The following is a 22,303-nucleotide window of genomic DNA, read 5'->3' as shown; positions in this document are numbered from 1 at the left end:
AAAATAGATGACAGAATTTCCTTTGCCAACTACCTGCCTTGAAACCAGATTTGAAACTTGGAAACCATTTTTACAGACACAAATTTCAGCCACAAAAATCCACAAAAATTTAGGCAAAACTTTTTGTTGATGTTTCCAGTTTAAATCTCATTCTGCCATTCTTTTCTTCAGATGTTGAGATTCTTTCTGAAATATTCGCTTTTGTAGCTCAACACCACCAAAACCATTAATAAGGAAAATATCTGGAAAAACATTATTTTATTTGCTTACCATCATCATCTTCTGTGGGTTTCATTTTGAGACAAAATTTGATTAACATGTTACTATAGAGCTTGCAAAATTTTATGAATACTCAGATTTAAAGAAAAAATTAGTATCTGAGATACCCAGAAACCTCTTGGATGTTGCATGCACGCTTATAGACCATAATGCCCTGGAGAAGCATCTAGGAGATATGAGAGTGGCCTGTTGGTTGAAGCAAAGTTTCCTGTTTCAAAACACACACAAACTAAACTGTGTATTAGAATATCCAACCTGCAGATGTTGGATACTTCTCAAACACGAAAGCATTTAGAAACAAGCAATTATTAAACTGATGCTTGCCTCATACTAGAATGTAGTTGTAACCTGAAAAATGGCACTGAAAACCAGCACCCTCTTACTGATTGTTGCCTGCCCCCTGTGCAGTTATGGATGCTTAATCAGAGTCTGATACTTGTATTTCTAAAATGTCAGAGCTTGCCAGCATATCAAGAGCAAGAAAACTCGTATGCTTTTAAGTCCCAGTATATACCATGGCTGTAGGGGAAAAGGTGTATGGAATTTCTTTCTAGTAACAAAAGCATTTGTGGTAACATAGCTCAGTGATACTGATTTGGTATGCTTGACGTAACCAGTCATTGGTGAGTTTTTTAGTGGTGATTAACACAAACATTCTGGACTTATCCAGGAAATACCTCTGTACTTTTTCATACCACCATGTAATCTTTGTCATTGCCAAATTTACTGCATTTTCTGTAAACAAATCCAGGTGACGTGGGTATTGATGTCCATAATTAAAGCTAAGAGTCAGAAAGGAGGAAAATGGCCTAAACTTGCTGTCACTGAAGTAATGCCAAAATTTTTAACTTTGGCTGAAAGCAGGGTGGGGAAAAAAGGTTGATTTGTCAGAGCTTATCTTGAGCAGGCAGTACTCGGAGTGCACTGAGCGCACTGTTGTGGTATTGCTCGGTTGTTTTACCATAATCAGCATACCTATCAAATAAAATCCCTTGATAGTAGTGTCACTTTTTTTTTCTTAATACACTTGTTCTTAAATGACAAGCAAAGATTTTAGAAATATTGTAGTTTTCACTGAAGTAAAAGAAGAACACGTAAACACAAATAGAAAATATCTCAGTCACATTTGCCGAATTGCTTTATTTGTATGATGTCTACAGATGAAAGTAGGTGCCAGAAAAGAGACACTGCATCAGACATTATTACTTATACTCCAGCTGCCAAGGAAAAATTTTGTCAGTAGCCTATAGTAATATTTGGACCAAAAATACATGGATGTGCAGCTTTCAGCATTTTGTACGGTGTAGAGTGCAGCTTCTCTCACAGGTCCTCTGTTTCTGGAACGGTGTTGGAATCCGAAGGCTGAATGAACACTACAGGAATATTCTCGGACGTCCATCCTTTAGGAGTCCTATTGAAGGATCTTCTGGTAGCAAGAGGGTTTGCAAGGAGCATGAATCTGGGATCATTTAGCATCAGTAGATTAAAATCTGGTACCTTGAATTTAACCAGCTTTGATGCTCTCTCAAAACCACCAAAGGGAGTGGCAACTCTGTAGATATTAGAGAAATAAAAATAAAATGTGATTTTAATAATACCTGTTTTCTTTTCCTCCCAGGAGCTGAAAAGAACAGAATCTATTTTAATGATACAGATTTGGTACAATTTCTTGTTTACATTTTCAAGCTTTTGGGAAAAGTATTCTGATTGTTTTTCTGGCAAATTCTTTTTAAGATCCGATTTATTTTCCCTTGGATAAAGCCTTCAGCCTTCTTCAAAATTCAAATGGACGAAAAAGCCGAGGGAAGAAGATGTTGCAAGAAAACCTTGTCATTGGTGAGTCACAGTTTCTAAACTTATTTTGTTGGTGATAGGTTGATAAATCTGAAAACATAGTTTAACACATTCTTTCTAGCAGGTAATTAGTTTAGGAAGTTCTCACCCCATTTTCTCCTATCCCCAGTTGCTTGTTCCTCCCACTACAGTATATTTCAGCACCATGTTGTTGTACCAGTTAGAATGTATGTGGGTTGTGCTATAAACTTGGGTCACTTCTGGCTTAAACAAAGACCTTTCAAAACAAAGGAGCATTTAAAAATCCAAATTATTTCAGCAATCTGCTTTACATCATTACGCTCAAACAATTGTAGCAATACAAGTGAGGAGGCAGTAAAGCGTAATGTGAAGCAGAAAGGAACAGCCAAAGACAACAGGCTCTGGGAAGGAGGGGAATGGGTGAGGACGACTTACACCAGCTTTGTTTCTGAAGAAAATGTTTATGTAACTAAACCTTGAAACATTGGCTGAAATTGGCCCCTAGTCTTCGGCCAGTATTTTTCATGTTATTTAAATGTAAATGTTCCCTCAGGCGATAAGCCTGAGAAACTAAAAGATAAGAAATACTAAGCAGGAACTGACTGTTACATACATTTGCAAATATTTTAAAACAACAGTATTTCCAAATACCTCCCATGATTCTTCTATATTTGCAGGTTTCTAGGCTGAAAAAAAAAAACCCTGAGTTTTTCTGTCACTTTTTCCAGACTCCTTTGTATAAGCAAACGTGACCAAACAGACTATTATATGTGCTCTGCATTTTGATCAGCTGCATAACTCTGCTGGGATATATTCTGGCCAGTTAAGAGTGTCAGATTTTTAAGGTACACGTGAGCACCTGATTTCTGCAAAGCTAGATACATAGTGGCATGCAAAAATGAATTTTTGTTGAAATGGAATTTCAACAGCCTTGGTAGGTTTTACGTGTTTGATACAAAACAGCAGGTCTGCTTGTATATATTTCCAGTGGCTCCAGGTATTATAGCAGAAGCCCAGAGAAATTAATACCAACAGAAATGAAAAGAGATCGTTTGAAGATCTGACTAGGATTTTCAGCAAGATAACTGTAGATAAAAAAAAAGGTAGGGAGAATTAAGTACACAAAAAAAAAAAAAAAGAGATTAATTCAGAAAAGTGAATCCGTGACCTAAAAGAAATGGTACTGCTGTGTCATTACACAGGTAATTGACTGTATTTCGATACAAGCAGCATTTGTTGAAGGGGATGGTGTTAACTCCAAAGGGTCAGTCCTGTAAGGTATAAAAAATCATTAAAGTTCTGGGCATGTACACTTACTGAGAGAAGAGTGCTGCTTTAGATTAAGCTCTAAAACTGTTTCTCAAATGAAGATAAGACAAGATTTTGCAGCAGCAGCCAGCCCAGGCATTAAACTCTCCTGAGATCAGAGGAAATTCTTTATACAAAGTGCCTGTGGTATCAAGCTTTTCTTGTGAAACTGTCTTCTAGGTCACAGTGTCAAATTGGATACCGTATGATACTGATTAAAAATAATTGCTTGGTAATTGGCACAGAGTGAATGTCGTGATCTACATCTTACAGGATAATAAAGATTGTTTTAATTGCAGCTCTAATTAAGATACACATTCTCACATTATTGTTATATTTAATTCTCATCAATATGTAAATTAAAGGGATAATCAATATGAACAGAACAATAATAGCTGTATAAAATGCAAAACAATTCTATAGTGTAAAACTTCCTCTTTGTAGTATTTTTGCGTTTTAAATACATCATGTTTCTGTAGGTAACAGAAACAGGAGGGCGTTCTATGGAAATTCAAATATCTTTTGTGGGAAAAAACCCCACGTAGTTCCTATACAAAGTCTGGCCTCAGAGAATTATGCATTCCTGCATGCTAGGCAGAAGGACATGATGATCGACATAAAGGAGAGTACAGTAATTGGCTAATAGCTGTTAATTTTCCTTTACAGCAGCAGTATATTTTTGTGAGCAATAACTTGTCTAACAACATGGTGTTGTAATGACCTGTGTTGTGTGCACATCAACTGTATCACTTGAGCTCTGATTTATTGTATAGGAGCCTAAAACTCATGTGTAAAAAATTCCAGTCATCATTTGTCATAAGAAGGGTGGAAATGCTGGTTCAGAGCCATAGGAAGTGGCCCCAGGAAGTGTAAGAGATTGTTTAATATTCACTTTGCATATTCCTAAAAAGTAGGTGCATGATTTAACAATAGCAGGCACAACCATGTTTATTTTTAGCTGTTGTTTTAGCAGGGCTTCTTTTTTTTCTCCTGCAGTCTTTCTTGTTGAACATTATATTGTCTCAACATAGGAGACTACTTGTAGATGATTATTTGGGAAAGTCTGAAGAAATGTTTTAACTGTAATGGATTAGCACCTTCAATTACATAATTACAAAAAATGTGAGTTTCACATTTTAAAATGGGACTGTCATTCTTAGAACATTCTGCTTATTGTTAATTCTGTGCACAAAGGAGATATAGGAGCAAAGAACCTGACCCCGCAAAATGCTCAGAGCTTCATGGTAGCTTAGTGCAAGAGCTAAGGCCAATTTCACAGAGGTATTTAGGCGCTAAAGAACTGGCTAAGCACCCAGCTTCCACTAATCTCGCATCACTTCAAGTTAGCACCCAAAATTCCTTTGGTGCTCTGGATCTCAGCATTTTTACAATAGAGTTCAGAATCCATTAATCAATAAAAACAGAGCCCAGTCCAGACGGACTGGATTCCTGTAGTGTTTTTGAAACAGTAGTCTTTGGGAATTGAGAAAGCTGAGCAAGAATTTATCTGGTAGGAGAGGCAGAACTAGTCAGACTGGCTTGTCTTACGTGAGTAAGATGTAGTGCTTTGTATGTTACCCTACCTTTGACATTTTATCCAGCTCCACGAAAGCAGATGGAATAAAGGTACTAATTTAACTAATATTACAAACTCCTGAACAAATGTAGATTCATGCTGTCTTTCCCACAGATGATTGCTAGGTGCTTCCACACCAGTAAAAGAGGCAAGAAAATTTTTCACCAGTAAATAGTTCTTCAATCCTAATAGGAATTAATGTCCAAGAGAAATCAGATGGCGTGGCTCTGTTCTGCAGCATTTCTCTGCTAGCATGGATTCATTTTCATCCAGGGGGAGGAGGGGTAGCCTTGTCTGAACAGTCTATTCAGAGAGCCTCAGAAGCCAATTTCTCTGATCATGCACTGTGTCTAGTGCTATATGCTATTAAACCATTACTGGCTGTCTCACGGAAAGCCCTGCCTCAGAAGGCAAATGTGCTTGACGTTTTCTGCTACCGCTTCTTCCTTCATTGACCTGCCAGCATTGCAAGATCCCTGCAGCATGAAATGTGTACTAGACCCCAACTAATACCTCTATGAATTCCTTAGTTCTGATTCTGCTACTATTATAAAAATTGCACTGCTACAGGATCCAGAGTTGCCTCTTCATTGCTGGCAGTGGAAAAAAAAAATCTGAATGCTGTTTAGTGCTGAATATACTTTTAAACCATGCACGTGTGCATCTGTTCCAACACATCAGACGTCCCTAGCTGCTAAAGTTGTGTTGCTTTTACAGTTTGTTGTGTAACAAGGAAAGCTGAAAGGAACCTGAATATGGCCTGTGAAGTGAGTGCCATTTTAACAGATACCACTGAATGAACTGGGAAGAATCTCAGGCCCGTTTCCTTTGGGAGTCCTATGCATCACACTTACTGCTAACCACACCCCATCCTGACTAATGATGACTGTACCAGTGTTTTGCAGGAGAACAAACATAATGGCACTTTACTGAATGATGAAGCGTGGTAGAAAGCCTTGATTGATATCCTCACTGATAATAAAATGGTGCCATTATATTGCACTTTAATTGTGTAATACAGTATCATTTGCTTTCTCTCCAAGACTGCAATTAAAGAAGTCAAGGATGCTGTGACCTAGATGCACAGAATGACTTAGTAGGATCTAGACACAGAAGTCCAAAGAGATATCTCACCTTATGTGCAAAGCCCGTAGGCTGCTAAATTCCTGCGATGCCTAATGTTTTCCTTATACAAATGCTCAGATCTGCCTTTATCTTAGCTATACTGGCAGCTGCACCTATCTTACACCAAAACTCATCTGTGATTCTCTAATTAATAATCTTTTGCCTAAACTTCCATGCTTGAAAACACACATAATATGATACTGCAGCAAGCTTTGAGCAAAATGGCACATCGTGGCACTTTCACTCAAAATCTGTGGCTGTGAGTGTTGAACCTCTGTGTCAAATAATAGTATGTCTCCGACCAGAGCTGTTTTGCAAGAGATTTGGATTCTCTTCAGCCTGAGGACATCTCTTTGTAAGAGTGGATCTAACTGCTCACATACAGTATTCCAGCAAAAATGCTACCCAGAAATAAAAAATTACTTGGATTAGACAGAGTAAGACTCTTAGCCTAGACATCAGGCCACACAACTAATAGCGGAGAAGTATAGGTCCTGTTTTCTGGTCCTAAGTCTGTTTGTTTAATTTACTGTAAGCAGTAATTAAAGAAAGTGTATTGAAAGATCTGGGAACTCAGATGTAGGCCCAGGTTTCTCTTTCCCCAGGTGAGTTTCTTAATTGTTCAGCTAGAGAAAGATGTTTAGCCCAAAGAGGTTTGTTATTTTCTGTACTATGGCACAGGTCTTAATAAGGGAAGTGGAGAGTGTTCCCACCTATTCATGGAAGAGCCAGAAACCAGGTTGTTACACGTCGTCTCCTCAGGGTTTGACATTCCTGCAGCAATAAATCCAGGCTGGCCACATTCTAGGAAAATGCTCTTTCCAAAGAAATGAACCTTACTGTCTATATAAATTTTAAAAGAATACGTGACCCCTGCTCTGTTTTTGGAAAGGAAGACCTTAATCTAGCCCTGACCTGAAGACAGGCAGACAGAATTAGGTGCTGATGGCCTTAGCAAAGAGAAATTTAAGTCACATTTAGCCTTCTCTGTAACGTTTTCTGTTGGTTAGCTTGGCATGCAGTGTGCTGTCTGTTTTGAATCCCATGATCAGACACCTCACTCTCCTGTGCATTTTTAGGAGTGTAGACACCTAAGTCATGGCTGTAAAATCCTCTCCAAGAGCCTAGTATCTTGAATTTCAATTTTGCAAATTCTCAATTTCTTTTTGGATCTACTCCTTCTTGCTAGAAAACATAAATCTGAGTGTACTGTATGTAACAGCTTTTCTAGGTCCACCAGGCATCCTTTTATTTTCTTCTGGATGTGGATTTTTTCCATGAGAAGGAGAGTTGTGGTGGATTATATTTGTATGCCTTGTGTTTTGAATTTACCTATTTCACAGTCTGGATCTGGATTTATGTGCCAGGTTTTAGGTTTTTATGGCAGTTACAAGGGAGAATATTGACCTTTCCCTTATATGAATGCACATATGTTCAAGAAATTTGGACTGCGGTGAGCCACAGTTCTGCCATGTCATACATAGACAAAATCCTCATAGAAAGAAATCTGAACAGTTAGTGTTGTAAAGAGGACAACTAACAGAATATGGGACCACAAAGCAGCTAAAAATCCACAAAGAAGCCATCAGATACCATCTCAAGACACATATCCCAGTTAATGGGGCCTCTGTGCCCTGTCTGATCCCTTCTTTCACAACGACTTGCGTGCTGGACTCAAGAATCTCTCTTGTGAGAGGGAGAACTGATTCAGTCTCTATTCCACGTATATGTATCTTTGGCGTTTTTTTGTTGTTGTTTGTTTTTTTTTTTCCCCAGTTACAATAACCATAGTACATAAACTGTGCTGTTACTGTTCCAGTGTTGGCAGCTGTGGCACATCTCTCTGACTTGTATTTGCTATTTTGTCTGCTGAGAAGAGTGTGCCACACAGACTTAATTATTAACATGGCGATGTATATTGCTGTTAGGAAATCAGAATTGGTGTAGTGTCTGCAGTGCCAGTTTTGATGTTGACTTGTGTAATTTTTCAGTCCTTGCACTCACAGTTGAGGCCTACCTCAACAGCAGGAACACAAGTGATGTTTGTGGTATTTTTCTCTAAGTTTATATTGCCATGAGCCATTTTCTTTTTCAATAGATTGCTGTCTGGCTTTTTGAGGAAAGGTTTTGGTTTGGCTCAGCTGTCTAGAACTCAGCAGGGGTTATTTAGAATTGTCCATAACTTCAATAAATAAAGATACTGTGAATGGTATGAATGAAAGCAAAAGACATAAGTAAGAATGTGTTTTAAAACTTTCAGAGTAGTTCAAAACCCAATATTGTCCATATATCTAGAAGTTCTACTGAAAGCCTTAGTATACTAGTTACTATGTAAATAACTTCACTCTCAGATCCCATTCTGCTTTAAATGTTTTTTAAGTCTGCTTGTAATGTTTTATCTGTTAATTTGTTACCGAAGGTTGTTGAAGATATAAAAAATGTTAAATGCAATAAAATATGCAATCTGCTAACTATCTGGTCTGAGGGATTGGTTGAGGGATAAATTTCATTGTACTATCATTGCCTAAAAACAAGCCATGTGAGTTGTGTTAAAAAAAAAGAGTGGTTTGCATTATACAGCTTACAAACAAAGTTTTGACTGAGAGTTTCCCTGATAGATCTTATGATCCCATACCTACTGAAGTCAACAACAGAAGTACTGAAAGGAATTTGAAGCATTGCTATAGCCCATGTTTCCCATTTATTGAGTACACTGGATTCTGATATTTTCTTTCTTTCTTTCAATATTTTCAACAATTCTTCTTACATTCCTGGCTCTACAATTTAATTTTGGGTCCATACTTTAGAGAGAGACTAGTTTCCTCCTTAATGCTCGTTTGCCACTTGTAATCTATGTGCATGTTCATGTTTATGCATATACTTGCCAACACAGGTGGTAGGGTTTTTTACAGCTGGTGGAAACATTTCATTTCATAGTAATTTTTCTCTGCACTGTAAAATTCAGTGTCCATTCAGAATTACCTGTTAAAGCTCCTGTAGTCAGGCAGTTCTGGCTTTGCTTCAGGTTTAAAAAGTTTAGGATATAAAGCTTCCAGCAGCTCTGGATCATCCCTAATGGCTTCTATCCAGGGAGACTGATAATACTTTGGCACAGAAGTAGTGTTGAACTTTTCAGGAGGAATTTCTTTCAGTGGTCCAGAATATCCTGCAAGGCGATCAAGGCAAAACTATTATAATACTACTTTGCGTTTTCTGCTTCCTTACCACCATCCTGTGTAACCAGGGAGTAACATACCATCATTTCACAGTCAGGTAAAATGAACACTTGGATCAAGTCACCTGGCCAAAGCTACACAGAAACAGAAAGCTGGCAGGGAGAGTTTGTAGCCTTTTAGATAACTGCTCCAAAGTATTCCACCCTCTTTTGAAGCTAAGTTTATTTTATTTTTATATAAATTTGTTTCTATCATTATAAGCATTTGTTTGAAACCAGACTATAGCTACACAGCCCTTGGGCTGAATTAAGAAAAAGATTTTTAAAACAGCCTTTTGGTTAAAACTAAGATAATTCTATAGTCTTCGGGTGAAATTTTCCAAAAGTATTAAAAGGAGTTAGGAAAAAACCCAAAAAAAAAAAAAAAAAGGGGGTCCCCCCCCCAGCCGTTATAGTGGAGTTTTTGTCTTTGCCTCTGCCTTAGATGCTTTAAAATGGCCTACCTACTTGGTTCTCTGGTCCTTTTCATCATCTGAAAAAGTGAAGAATCAGTTGTTTTCTCTGCATAATCATCTGAGGATCAGGCTCTGATCAGAATTTTACTAAATAAATAAATTCCATATTCAGTGTGATTTCTTCAGGCTCGCAGCGGGGGTGGGGGGGTGGGGAGCCAGACCTTAATGTACAATTTGAAGAATTAAAACCAGCAAGGGATTATCCAATTATATGAGTTATACCATTTATTTGCAAAACAAGGGAAATTTATTCTACCCTTTTACCCTCCCACTACATCTGGCTCTTTAAATTAATGCTGTTTCCTTCTATAAGCTTAAAAAACCCCTGTGGTTTTCATATCTACTCCTTTTGCCAAATTTTTTTTGCCTAAAGAAAGGCCTGAAGATTTCTATCATGTCTTAGCAATGGAAATTACCTCTGTTCGCATTGTATTTGACCAATGGATGCACAGAGCCTTAGCAGTCACTAACAGAGTAGCATTGACCTAGTTTACATAGGCTGGAAAAGGTCTGCACAAAACATGCATTGAGTAATTCTGAACAAAGAATGAATCTGTAAAAACCACAATCTGCTCATGGATAATTCATAAACAGGAAGAAGGGCTATATCACTGAATAAATTAATTAAAACAAATTAGCCTTCTCTAGTCTTTAAAGAATACAAAATAAGGCCTTCTTGTAGCTCACTGCTTTAAATAAAGACAACAGTACCCTCACAGTTAGGGACCTAAAAAAGAACAGTTGATGCAGCCAGAGGCAAATTCGTTTTTAAGTTACTCCTCTGTGAAGGTTTCTAGCAAAACTTACAGTGACTTCAGATTTACATTTATGGGTAATTAAACTACAATGGATAACTTTCAGACTGTTAAGCAGTGTGTTGCATATTAGAAACAAAGGTTTGGCAAAGAAAAATCAGTATATTAATCTGGTTTTAAATCTGAGGATCTGTTTCTCAATGTTTGTAAGACCAGTAAATATAGGAGCAGTCCCTATTGATATTAATGTATGTATTCAGTTTAGGGAGAAGTAGTACAAAAGGCATATCAAATCTTTAAAAATGAGCAGAAGCAACTGAAGAGCACCACTTTACATTTCTGTGGGAGACTCTGATTAGTTATCAAACTCAAAATTTATCGATTTCTAATAGTAAGTCCATTAACAAATTGTTGTTGAAGATACTGTTTTATAAAGAGGTCCTTCCTCTGCTGTGAAATGAGAACTAAATATATTTAATGTCTATAAACTCATGTATTACCTGGGGCAATGTTGTCAGGATGTGGGGGGCTCCGGGGATCAGGTGTATTAGGAGGTGTCATTGGGGCATGCTGAGGAATTCCTTCCACACTGAGGCCGTCCATTTTAACACTCTGTATGGGCTCTCCACGCTGCATTCAAATAGAAATAAATATAATTGACAGCACAGGCAAAAAAAGCCTCTGTGATTCTCTGTTGAGGGTTGGAGTGATACTCTAATTTACAGCCCAGATCTGAGACCCAGGTTATACTATCCGAAGGCATACTGTCCTGCTGTTTGGTAGCCTGTTTGCTAGATAGCACTCCCCAGGATTTTCTGGCCGTTAGCCAGAAGGTGAAGCAGTTTCACAACTCTCTTACATTGGTTATGTAAGCAAAAACGAGTAGTTTTTCAGTGTTAAGAATGATATCCCAGCACAATTTTAAACGTCCGTATTACAAGTGTGTGAGTGCTTTATTGAAAGGATTGGAAGTGGTGTGAGCTAGGTCAACAAGACTCCTAAGGCCTTATAACCATCTGGCTGAGTTGTCTGACCTTTTCCTAAGTTTGGGATATTTAAATATTCATATGCAGTCTATGAAGAGAGTTCATCCCATCTGCTGCTTACAGCAATCACCACAAAATCTGCCTGTGCATGTGGGCTGTGTGGTTCACAGCAAAGAGTAGATCTAGTCACTTTGGCTGGGGGGGGCGGTGGGGAGCATAACATGTGTCCCATGGATCACTAGACGCTAGAAGTTGTTATGTGCCAGACAGAGCACCCTTGCTACACAAAGATTCAAGAAATCTGGCAAGTTTGAGCCATTTGAGTTTCAAAGCACTGATTCTTCAAAGCGTCTCTTCCCGTATCAGTTGAAAATTCACTGCATTTGTTGAATTGCTTTTGTTTGGCATTTTCTTTTCCTTTATTTGTAATAGAAATAACAACTTCAGTGCAGGTCACTTTCTGGAGATTCATGATATGCTGTTATTTTCCACCCTCCTATTGGGTCATCAGTTCTAAGGAAACATCCAAAGGCTTAATCATTGTTGCATAAATATAGAATTAGAGTCTCTTAAGAAGTCAGTATCTTATTTTAGCTATGACACATAGGCTAAAAGCAATTTAAATATAGACTGGTTTAGAGTAAGAGTTTCTTAAAGTAGGAAAGCAAACAAATAATACTTGTTTAAACTTGAAACAAAAAAAGATCAAGGCAATAAGTTTTCTAGCCATCCTGAAGTATGTTCGAAAGATTAATTTTGGTAGGCAGAATCATAAAGATGATGAAGACAACACCAGTGGTGGCTAAATAGGCATTTAAGGGAAGGGAACAGAAGCCAAAGAGGCATCATTTTTTCATGTGTCAGAATGTCATACTGACTGTACAGCATGGGTACTCTGTGTTTTTGTTGGAAGAAGTAGACTAGAGGGGAACTGGTCTGTCAGACTTTGTAGCGAAAGCATGGAACTGGATACAGAAATTCTGACGAGGCTGATGGTGGTGTGCTCAGAATTTATCTGTGTAGGTTCTAATACTCAACAGAGGGAGAAATTGAGGGGACAGTATTCATATATGGGCTTCTAAATAATAGTGTTCTAGTCATAGTTTTGGGTGTTCAATAGAGCTGTTCAGATTTTTTATATGGGATTTCTTTTGTGCAGATTTATTTTAAAAAGGCAGATTTATCAAAACTCAAACATGATCCCATTTGATCCCTGTGTAATTTAATTTCTGTTGAGTGAGTGACCAAAGATGTCTGAAATATCTGCACCATAAAAAAAGAAACATAAAAATTTTTCTTCTATGATACGGGATATTAAGACATACTTTTCTTCCCGAGTAAAGTTAATTTTTTGTGTGGGAAGTGCAAAGGCCACAGAATTACAAATGTATTTACCTTTACAGTCAACAAAGCATAGAGAATTTCTGCTTCAAGAAGGGAACAAAAATATTTTGGAGATTTCAGCTGTGATATTGGAACTATTGAACTCAGCTCCAATAATAGCCTCTCTGACTGTTGTGAGATCCCTCAACATTTTGGTCAGCATGGGCAACGGTAAATTGCAAATGTCTCTTTTATTGTCTGCTCCCAAAGCCTCCTTATGAGATGCAGCTAGACAAAACGTTTCCTTAGAGTCAACAAATTGCATTCATTTTATTGTTTCTGATTAATTTACAAGTATGTGTGTATTGTCTTTAGTAAGATTTAACATAATATGAGTAAGCCCTTTGGTGCTTTGCTGTTCTGATTAATAAACTATTTGTTTCCTATTTGTACCACTACAAACTTTAGATTATATCACAACAATACAGTACATACAGTTACTATTTTTCTTATCCCAAGTGAAGATTGAAGAAGAATTGAGTCAAAGTCTTTGTATGGATTCTGTAGGGGTTGGATGCTAACACAATCATAGCACCACCTATGCAATGATTAGTTGTAAAAGCTTCAGGGAGAGAGAATTGCTGTTCTACAAGAAATATTTCCTAGGTTAATTAGTAATAATTAACTTTTGTAGCACGTATTTCTTTTCATCTTCAAAGCAGCTTAAAAGTACTGGGACAAATTCTGCTTCATTAGTCACATACCTTTGTATCTGAAATCAGTGGGAGTGCATACATGTAACTGAGAAGCAGAATTTAATACAATACTGGAATTCGAGGGGCTGCTTACGTGCTGTATTAGACTGGGCATAGAGTATTCATGTTCAAATAATTAAACCTTGCAGCACATTGGAGAGTTAGGTAAAATTTATGAATGTTGTTGTCCCTATTTTCAGAGGTTAAGCAAAAGGTTTCAATATTTTGCAAAGGCCACAGATGAGACAAACGCCAGGTGCATTTAGTTCCTGCCGTGAGGATTTCCAGGGCATCACTAATGCTTTAACCCAATTCCTGAAGGACTAGCTCAAAGAATAATTGTCTTTCAGTGGCAAGCTCCATCCTTTTTCTCCCTGTTGAGACAGGCAGGCCAGAAGTGTATTAGTGCCAGTTGTGAGAGTCATTTTGCTGCCTGGGAACCACGTTGAGACCACCAGCGTATTTTAATAAAAGTACTTGCTGGTTGCATGAAACAGACTCTTATTTCTTCCAACCTTTTGAATGTCATTAACTAGTTAATTTTCAGTAGTCAACGGGCCAATTGTTACAGGATAAGAACTCTGGTCACTAGTAACCTGAATCAGATTTGAATGAGAATGATTTGAATCTAATGTCCTTAAGTATTAAGGCTTTCAGATTTTTTTTATCTATTGGAGCTCAATAAATACAAATGGCTCACTTCACGTTAGCCTCATTCTAGTACAGGATTTTGCTTTTATTCTTCCTGAAACTACAAATAAATCGTGCACACTGTGTATCATGAGCACCAAGGGAACCCCAAGCTAGTCTCACTGTGTTCCATTAATAAGTTATTACAAAATACTCACATTTCTTGGCTTGTTTGCTACATAATGATAATTTTCATATGTGTATTTGTCAGATCTTCGCTGACGTCTCTTGAAGAGTCTTGCACCTCTGTTGCTGAGTGTCGATAGTTCCTCTACCATGATATCTCTGGGGGTGCTGACCTTTTTTCCAAGGTTTAAGCTGGGTGAGACTGCAATACAATGGATAAATACATACCTCTGTTTTTCTTAAATGCCTGCTATCGCATACCCTACACCTGAAATCCAACAACACGTTAATGCATACTTATCTAACAGATAACATAGCTTCATACGGTGTTAGTGAAATTAATCATTCTTCCAAAATTTTGGTGCAGAGTATTGAACACCACAAACCTGTTCTTTCAAAGATGCTAAGCACTTCAAGCTCCAAATTTACTTCAGTTAAGTGGCATTCAGCTGTTATCAAAATCAGGTCTATAATGTCCTACAAAGCATCTTAATAGCAGACTGGTAAAAACTGGCTTCTGCTGAAACCAGGAACAAAATTCCATCTGACCCCAGTGTTCCCACATCAAACCTTCAGTTAGCTTTGTGTGTCCTGCATTGGATAGATGATCAGGTAACCCCTTTTAAACATACCTACCAGTTTCTTACTGCTTATAAACATTTTATTCTCAATTATTCTTTAATATTCTGCTTGCTTTTGAAATCCAGGGCATGTTTTGTACTTTAAGAAAAGTTTGCATTAGAAAGTCTGTATTAAGTAGTATTTTTTAACTGTTTTTAAAGACGCTTTCAAATTAAAGCTCAAGGTGTTGAAAATGAGAGCCCTAACACAGAATTACAACATGCTTCTAGGAATTGATATATTTAGAACATTTTCTTTTTAATTCTCTCTAAGAGGAAACTGAATTACTAGGTGCAATATTACTTTATTCACTGCTTGGGAAAAATTCCTTCTTTGTCTTTAGTGACCTCCTGGGTGATTTGAAAATGAAAATCCATAAGCAGGGGAAGGCGAGATAATTGGGACTGCAAATGGAGAACTCTGACTATCAGAAACTCTACTGGTCATCTTTGTGGTAACGTTCGGGAAACTGGGATGCTGGTGGCAAGGAGCAAGCTGTTGCTTAGTGACTGAACTCTTTCACTAGATGTCCTCAAGCTATAGATAAAGCTTAAACCTTAGAATACAGTAACTTCAACGCTGAACAAACTATTTTCTACTAATTTATTTCTGCTTAGAAGGTTGTAGAATTTAACAAATATAACAATAATTGGATCGCATAGTAAAACCAGAATTTTTAAGAAAATAATTCCTATTGCCACTTTAATATTTATCATTTTATTAATTGAAATTTTTCTCCTCAGTTGTTCATAAACTTCAGGAGGAAAAATGGGACGATGCAGTGTGCTTTGAGGATTATATGAATGGTCTAGTATGTTTCTTTGATCCACTTATTCAAAGTCACATTCTGTTATTTCTCTAATAATAGGACATTCTATTCTTCACATATTCTTATGGTCTACAGGATTTAAAATTTTGAACTTTGACATACATCTTAATGCATTAAAATGAAATGGAAGCAAATTATATGTAAGACACTGTATTTTGCTTCCAGAGTAAGCACACAGGAAGCCCAGTTTAAAATTAACATTACAAATTCATTAAGTGCAGAAGGTACCTAATGTCAAAGTTAATATTGCATATGCAGAGTTTCATTCTGAGTAAATGGCATGTTCTACAGGCCATATGTCTCTTAGTAACTTTATGTTGGAAAAACAGTGTGATTTGCTGACATTCAGGAAAACTTAATTGAGGCAGGTATATTAAATATTTAGCCGAAGCTGTATAGACAAGAGTTTTCCATGTAGTAAATCAAACATGTTTGTGGGTCCTGGAGTGCATCTCTGTTGATCCACTGCTGTTCATACTGATTTCAATTGAATGTTTGCAATAGATTTAACTGGAGTAAGAGCAAGCTAACCGTATTGTGAGCTGGAGCATGCACTTCTGCTTTAAAAATAGTATATGCAAAGAATCCTAACACCCTCCTGTTATTTAAGAGGTAACTACAAAACAGAGAGTTCTTAACATGGAAGAAAATGACTCAGCTTGCCCAATGTAGCCATATCAGTGACAGATAGTGGTAGGGTTTTTGGCTCTGTGGTTGAGATAAGTGCACAAGTTATTGGCCTGTGGCCTGAAATTTAGACCCACAGGTCATATTTTGATTTTGTCATTTCTCAAGATGACCCCAGGGGCATGGACTGTTGGATGGTTTTATATTAGTAAGGAGTAAGAAATTTACCCCTCAAATCAGCAACATTTTCACGTAGAAAAAGCTTTTCTTCATTGTACACAGAGTGGGTAGGATGTACAGCCTCAGAGACTGGGGTGCCAAGGTGATTGCAGATCTCTGTCCAAACCACTCAGTATTCTTCTGGGACATGCTGGGTGTTAACTATTTTGGGCCTTGCTGTTCCCTCACATACATACTGTTCTTGTTAACGTTAACTGAAGGCTCCAAGGTACTTTGTAACCCACAGTTGTGTACTATTGTGTATCCAGGCAGCATCCCAAAAACATAAGTGTAAAGTTCATTTGAATCCCTTGCCAATTAAAATCTAATCATATGTCTACTTTTATGATGTGTCTAGGGATTGTTTCAGTGTCAGTGCAGAAAAGGTGACGAAAAATGAGAAAAGGAGAACATTTAGAGGATGATAGAAAGAGAACATCAATGTCATAAATGGACATTGTAAATTAATACTGGAAATTTAATTCATAGTTTAATCCTAGTCTTAACCTTTTAGCTTCATTTCTTAATTTGTTCCTGCCAAGTCCTTCCTGTCTTGTGCTTAAAATCGTAACAGACTGTATTTAAATATGATTTATATAGTTCCTCCTGCATACACTGCCTAATCCCCCTTTAATCCTCCAGTTTACAATCTTCTAAATACCTTAAGCTGGATTATAAATTTTAATAATGAATATCAGGTAGTATGTTTGTTGTAGTATCAGAAATAAGGTCTTTTAACTATATCATGAAAGATAGTTAATCATGTAGCTACTGAAGAATACATTTAAGAAATAGCATAGAACTGGACATGAGATTTAACCTGATGAACTTCAAGGGTTTCTTTAAACATATATATTTACATACATGTTTACCTCTACCAAGTAGCCTTAGAAATGTTATGATTAGTCCAAGTCTGCCGGTGAAAAACCAAGGGGTTGGGGAGGTCACTACATCCACACGCTGATTCACTACTACAGTCTCTCTTCTGAAACCATAAGAGGGTTTACAGTTAGGGTCTATTCCTGCAGCATTTTGTGACGTGTCGAACTTCTCCAAAACACAAAGTCATGTCCCACAAGCCAACAGGAGATGTGGACTTTCAGTCATTACCAGTCTTGCCCAGAGATTGGTAAATCTTTGAGACACTGACAAAAATCTGGCTGATTTTGTATCTTATCAACAACTGTTTCTGCTATGAATATCTTTTAACAAGGAGATTCACTGTTTACCTGAAAGCATTATAATAAAAAGGGGCTGAAATAAAAATGCAGTAGGTATGCTTTTCTGTGTGTCATTCCAAGCTACTGGGGCTTGCCTTACAGAATCTTCTGTTACTGTTTACCTCTGTTAAGAGTGGGGAGTTTCGCTGGTCTGTGAGACTGGCTGAAACAGTACATTTAATGTTTACCTAATTACCAGGTGCAGGACCTTCATTACTAATAGCGATGCAAAACCCAGAAAGACAGCAGTTCACCCTCCAGATCTCAGGTTAAGCTTGTTGAATTAACAGTTAGGGGAAAAAGAAAATGTCAAAAATTAATAGAACTGAATTTAGTCATTTAAAAACCAAATTTCTCCTTGATTTCCACGAATTGCCAGTCTTGCCCAGAGATTGGTAAATCTTTGAGACACTGACAAAAATCTGGCTGATTTTGTATCTTATCAACAACTGTTTCTGCTATGAATATCTTTTAACAAGGAGATTCACTGTTTACCTGAAAGCATTATAATAAAAAGGGGCTGAAATAAAAATGCAGTAGGTATGCTTTTCTGTGTGTCATTCCAAGCTACTGGGGCTTGCCTTACAGAATCTTCTGTTACTGTTTACCTCTGTTAAGAGTGGGGAGTTTCGCTGGTCTGTGAGACTGGCTGAAACAGTACATTTAATGTTTACCTAATTACCAGGTGCAGGACCTTCATTACTAATAGCGATGCAAAACCCAGAAAGACAGCAGTTCACCCTCCAGATCTCAGGTTAAGCTTGTTGAATTAACAGTTAGGGGAAAAAGAAAATGTCAAAAATTAATAGAACTGAATTTAGTCATTTAAAAACCAAATTTCTCCTTGATTTTTCCACGAATTGTTCCAAATTTGGTCCCAAAGGACTAGCGTATACTTTGTGTGATTACAGCTTTGATTATCCTTCTGTTTCTTAACTGGTTTCACTGGGCTTGTACAGTTATAAATTTCAGGCCCTTATCACACCCATTTCATGAAATTTCATATTTTTTTTAACATTTAAATATCCCAGGCATCCAGAGACGATGCAAAAGTAGAATGTACACTTAAAGAGTTAGTATTGCCTTCAGTGGCCACATATCACAGCATATCTTGTAGGATAAGCTGTCGTATCTATGTGTATGAATCTAAACTTGACAGCAAATCTGATAATACATAAATAATAAAAAGGACAGATTATGTGAGGCAAATGCCAAGCATCAGCACAGATTATCCAGTAACTCCAATGGTTTCAGGGACTGTATGGTAGATTTATTAGTATTGCTATGAATAGTAGCAACATTTACCATGTGAAATGCCTGGTTCCAAACGAACATATGAAAGACCTTTTTTCTTGCCCTGAAGAGCTTATGGGCTATTTCAGGCACATATAGTACTTGGGTTTACAGTACCAAAGAAAAAAAAGGAGTTGTAATGAAATCTGTAAGGGCAGACTGGCTTTCAGACTTAAGTTTGTGTTCAGTGGAGAATGGAAAGAGGAAAGAGGTATTTGCTTAGGAATAGAAATTACAGAAAAAAACCTATGGAAATATCAGAAGGACTAGGACCAGGCACTGAAACTCTTAGCTTCTTTTTCTAAAAACCTTATGTCTCTTGTCCTACTCTTCCTGCAATCACAATGGTCAGTGAGTGAGTAGAAAAACCATCCCCAAATTCTTTGGAGAAAAGCCCACAAGAAAGATTTTCGGTACTGGAATTTAATGTTCAGTGTTTTATCCTCTGTGAGTGGTATAATTTTCATAAATTCTAAATATTAATGGGGCTCCCTGTTTTTTCAGTGAGGCTTGTGGGGTGCTTATCACTTTTAAAACACTGATCTTTTACATAGATGGTAAAAAAAGCTTCATGGGAAGGATTGGAAGGATCTCCAAAAGCATCCAGCACATACCTAATGAAAGCCAAGCAGATTTGTATTCCCAGCTGAGATAATTGCTTCTTAAGGTGTCACACTAGAAGCATAATTTTAAGAACCTGTTTTAGAAAAATAAAACTACCGTCTTATAAGTGTCTGCATTTTCATCGGTGCAACGACAGAAAAGTAAAATTTCTTCATATAAGATTAATTGGTGGCTGTGCGTTAGAGAGAATTGCCAAATGCTAGTAAAGTTTGTTAGTTACAAAGATAAAGTTTGAGAGGAAGGAACAGAGATGTGAATATTTGTTTCAAAATTTTTTATCATTCATATAAAAAAGCAGAGTGAAACAGAGCAAAAAGAGGATACAAATCAGCATGTTTCTTAGATGATAGCCTTTTAAAATGGAATGAAGTCATGTTATTAACCCCAAATAATATTCTGAAAGGCTATCCTAGCAGAATGTACATCAGCTGTTAGATTACTTCATTCCTCCACAGCAGTTGTTCATCTGAAAATAGCTTTCAAATGAAAAGAGGCAACTACAAAAGGATTAGTTACCATAGGCAGCATGATACTCCCACATGATTATTTATGGCAAAACACTCAGAGACAAAGCTGTAAGAGAGTTATACTCTATGATTAAAAAAATATATTAGGGAGGGCTAGAGGACATTGCATATACAGTAAGCTGGGTTCAGCGCTATACCATTTCTGTGTATTTCATCCATAATGGCTGATGCTTGTTGTTTCCTCTCTTTGACCATGGCAGAATGTGATATCATTGTGATTTTCTGATACGATTTTTCCGTGCTGAAAAAAAACAACACATTTTTACATTGTTGAGCCAGCTTGCACAATTCAGCCAACTTTAATTTCTAATAGCCTGTTTAGAATGGCTGAATAGTGAAGTTAGTTATTTCTGATTTAGAAATACTGCACTTTTACTTGTGCAAAATGCACTGGCAGTTCTTGCTGGCAGACAGATGCTAGGACATGTTCTGATGGACAGAAGATTCGAAGGAATGGACTTTGAGCTGGCTACATAAATTCTGTAGTCAGTGTCAGTGGTCTAGGCCTTCTCACATCTACACATTATATTAAAAGATGTAAAATCATAACTAATATTTAAAGTACATCTTGGTTTATGATTTCAGAAATGTTACATTTTGACATTTCTTAATCTAATAAAGAGTTTGAGGAACTAAATGAGATGCTCTGGCATCTTTAAAGAAAGTGCATTTCTGACTAAAAAAATAAACATTTTTAATTGCAGAGTCAAGAGGTTACATAAATGTCTTTTATATGACAGTTTGTAGGACAGACAATGTCAAAATATTTCAGGAAACAATACACTTACCCTACTGTTTTGTTGTGCAGAAATAAGCGATCTCAACCCTTTAGTTGAAGCTTCAGGAGTTAGTTATGCATGGGGATGACCTGCCTGGTCCAGGATGGTTTCTACCCTTGTGCTTGGATCTGCATGGTACCTAGTACCGAGACAAACTGGGGGCTGATCCTCTTCAAAGGGATTGGCATCCAGCTGACATCAACTAGTTATATATAGAATCAAACACTCCAGCCACTCATATCTTCCTGGCGAAAGAAGAGAGCAGAAAAGATTCAACTGCACCCACAACAAAGAGAGTTTATATCCCTTTTAGAGCTTATTGGACGATTTAATGGAATGCTCCCCTCATACTCATACAGATCATCTCCTCATCACCTCTGAGAATAATAATCTCCGTGTTATAACCAGGAAAGAGACATTTAAAAATAAGGTGTTAAATATATGGATGGGCAAGACTATATCAGATGAGAATGGCATGGCCTAATCCTTTAGTGAAAGATGAAACCATGCTTCAATAGTAGCTGATGGCTAAAGTCAGTGGCAGATGGCTGATACACAAAGTCTGTTCTGAAAAAGAAATGAGAAATTTTTCAGTATTGTATATGGTAGGGAGTAATTGCTCAACAAATACACACCCTGCAAACTGTTACTCAAAATATCTGTTTTCTTTGTGCATTAGGAACAGAAACCTGCAGTAATTTGAAACTTTCCAGGATACTGTTGTATCAGTTTATCAAAGAAATGTCTGATATGTAGAGCACAGATACTTCATGACGGCAACCAACTTCGGACAGAAAGAAACAGTGGCAGAAGGAAACATTCCCCCCTTACCCTCCTGTCTGAATGCAGCTAGATGAATTATGGGGCAGTAAAAGCAAGATGAAGTTTTTGTATTTTTGATTTGGATTTGGGTTTGTTTTAGGAGGTTTCTTTTTCTTATGGAAAATTACGGTCTGGTTTGGCTTGGAGGATCGATCAGAAAATTTCTTGTCCTGATATGACAGAAGAAAGGAATTCTGACTGTAGATGGAATCTGGAGAGTAATAAAATACACCAACACAACGTGCATAACTTTTCAAGCAAGAAGCACCCTGAGACAGATAAAATGTATGTGCCTGATACAATGTCCTAAAAGT

The 22,303-nt window shown here is 37.2% G+C and overlaps 1 protein-coding gene across 1 annotated transcript; it reads right to left on the bottom strand.

Annotated features, from left to right (window-relative positions):
- Positions 1-1,399: 1,399 nt before the first annotated feature.
- MYOZ2 (myozenin 2) lies at positions 1,400-21,332 on the bottom strand. Its single transcript, XM_009289368.1, has 6 exons — positions 21,177-21,332; positions 20,526-20,629; positions 14,461-14,630; positions 11,049-11,178; positions 9,086-9,269; positions 1,400-1,831 (listed from the first exon to the last, which is right to left on the bottom strand). Exons 2-6 carry the CDS (start codon positions 20,599-20,601, stop codon positions 1,600-1,602), a joined length of 792 nt encoding a protein of 263 aa, XP_009287643.1. The 5' UTR covers positions 20,602-20,629; positions 21,177-21,332; the 3' UTR covers positions 1,400-1,599.
- Between the last annotated feature and the right edge of the window lie 971 nt (positions 21,333-22,303).

The sequence above is a fragment of the Aptenodytes forsteri genome, unplaced genomic scaffold, assembly GCF_000699145.1.
Source record: "Aptenodytes forsteri isolate BGI_AS27 unplaced genomic scaffold, ASM69914v1 Scaffold317, whole genome shotgun sequence".
Classification (NCBI taxonomy): domain Eukaryota; kingdom Metazoa; phylum Chordata; class Aves; order Sphenisciformes; family Spheniscidae; genus Aptenodytes; species Aptenodytes forsteri.
The sequence above is the reverse complement of the archived record's forward strand: the minus strand, read 5'-3'. Positions and strand labels throughout refer to the sequence as shown.

What these genes read in the sequence shown, in the direction of transcription:
- MYOZ2 (XM_009289368.1), bottom strand. Translation starts at nt 20,601, where the DNA reads ATGATATCACATTCTGCCATGGTCAAAGAGAGGAAACAACAAGCATCA. An exon ending in TCCTGACAACATTGCCCCAG is followed by an intron (nt 9,270 to 11,048) that starts GTAATACATGAG and finishes ATCGCCTTGCAG; the next exon opens with GATATTCTGGACCACTGAAA. An exon ending in GACTACAGGAGCTTTAACAG is followed by an intron (nt 1,832 to 9,085) that starts GTAATTCTGAAT and finishes TAATATCTACAG; the next exon opens with AGTTGCCACTCCCTTTGGTG.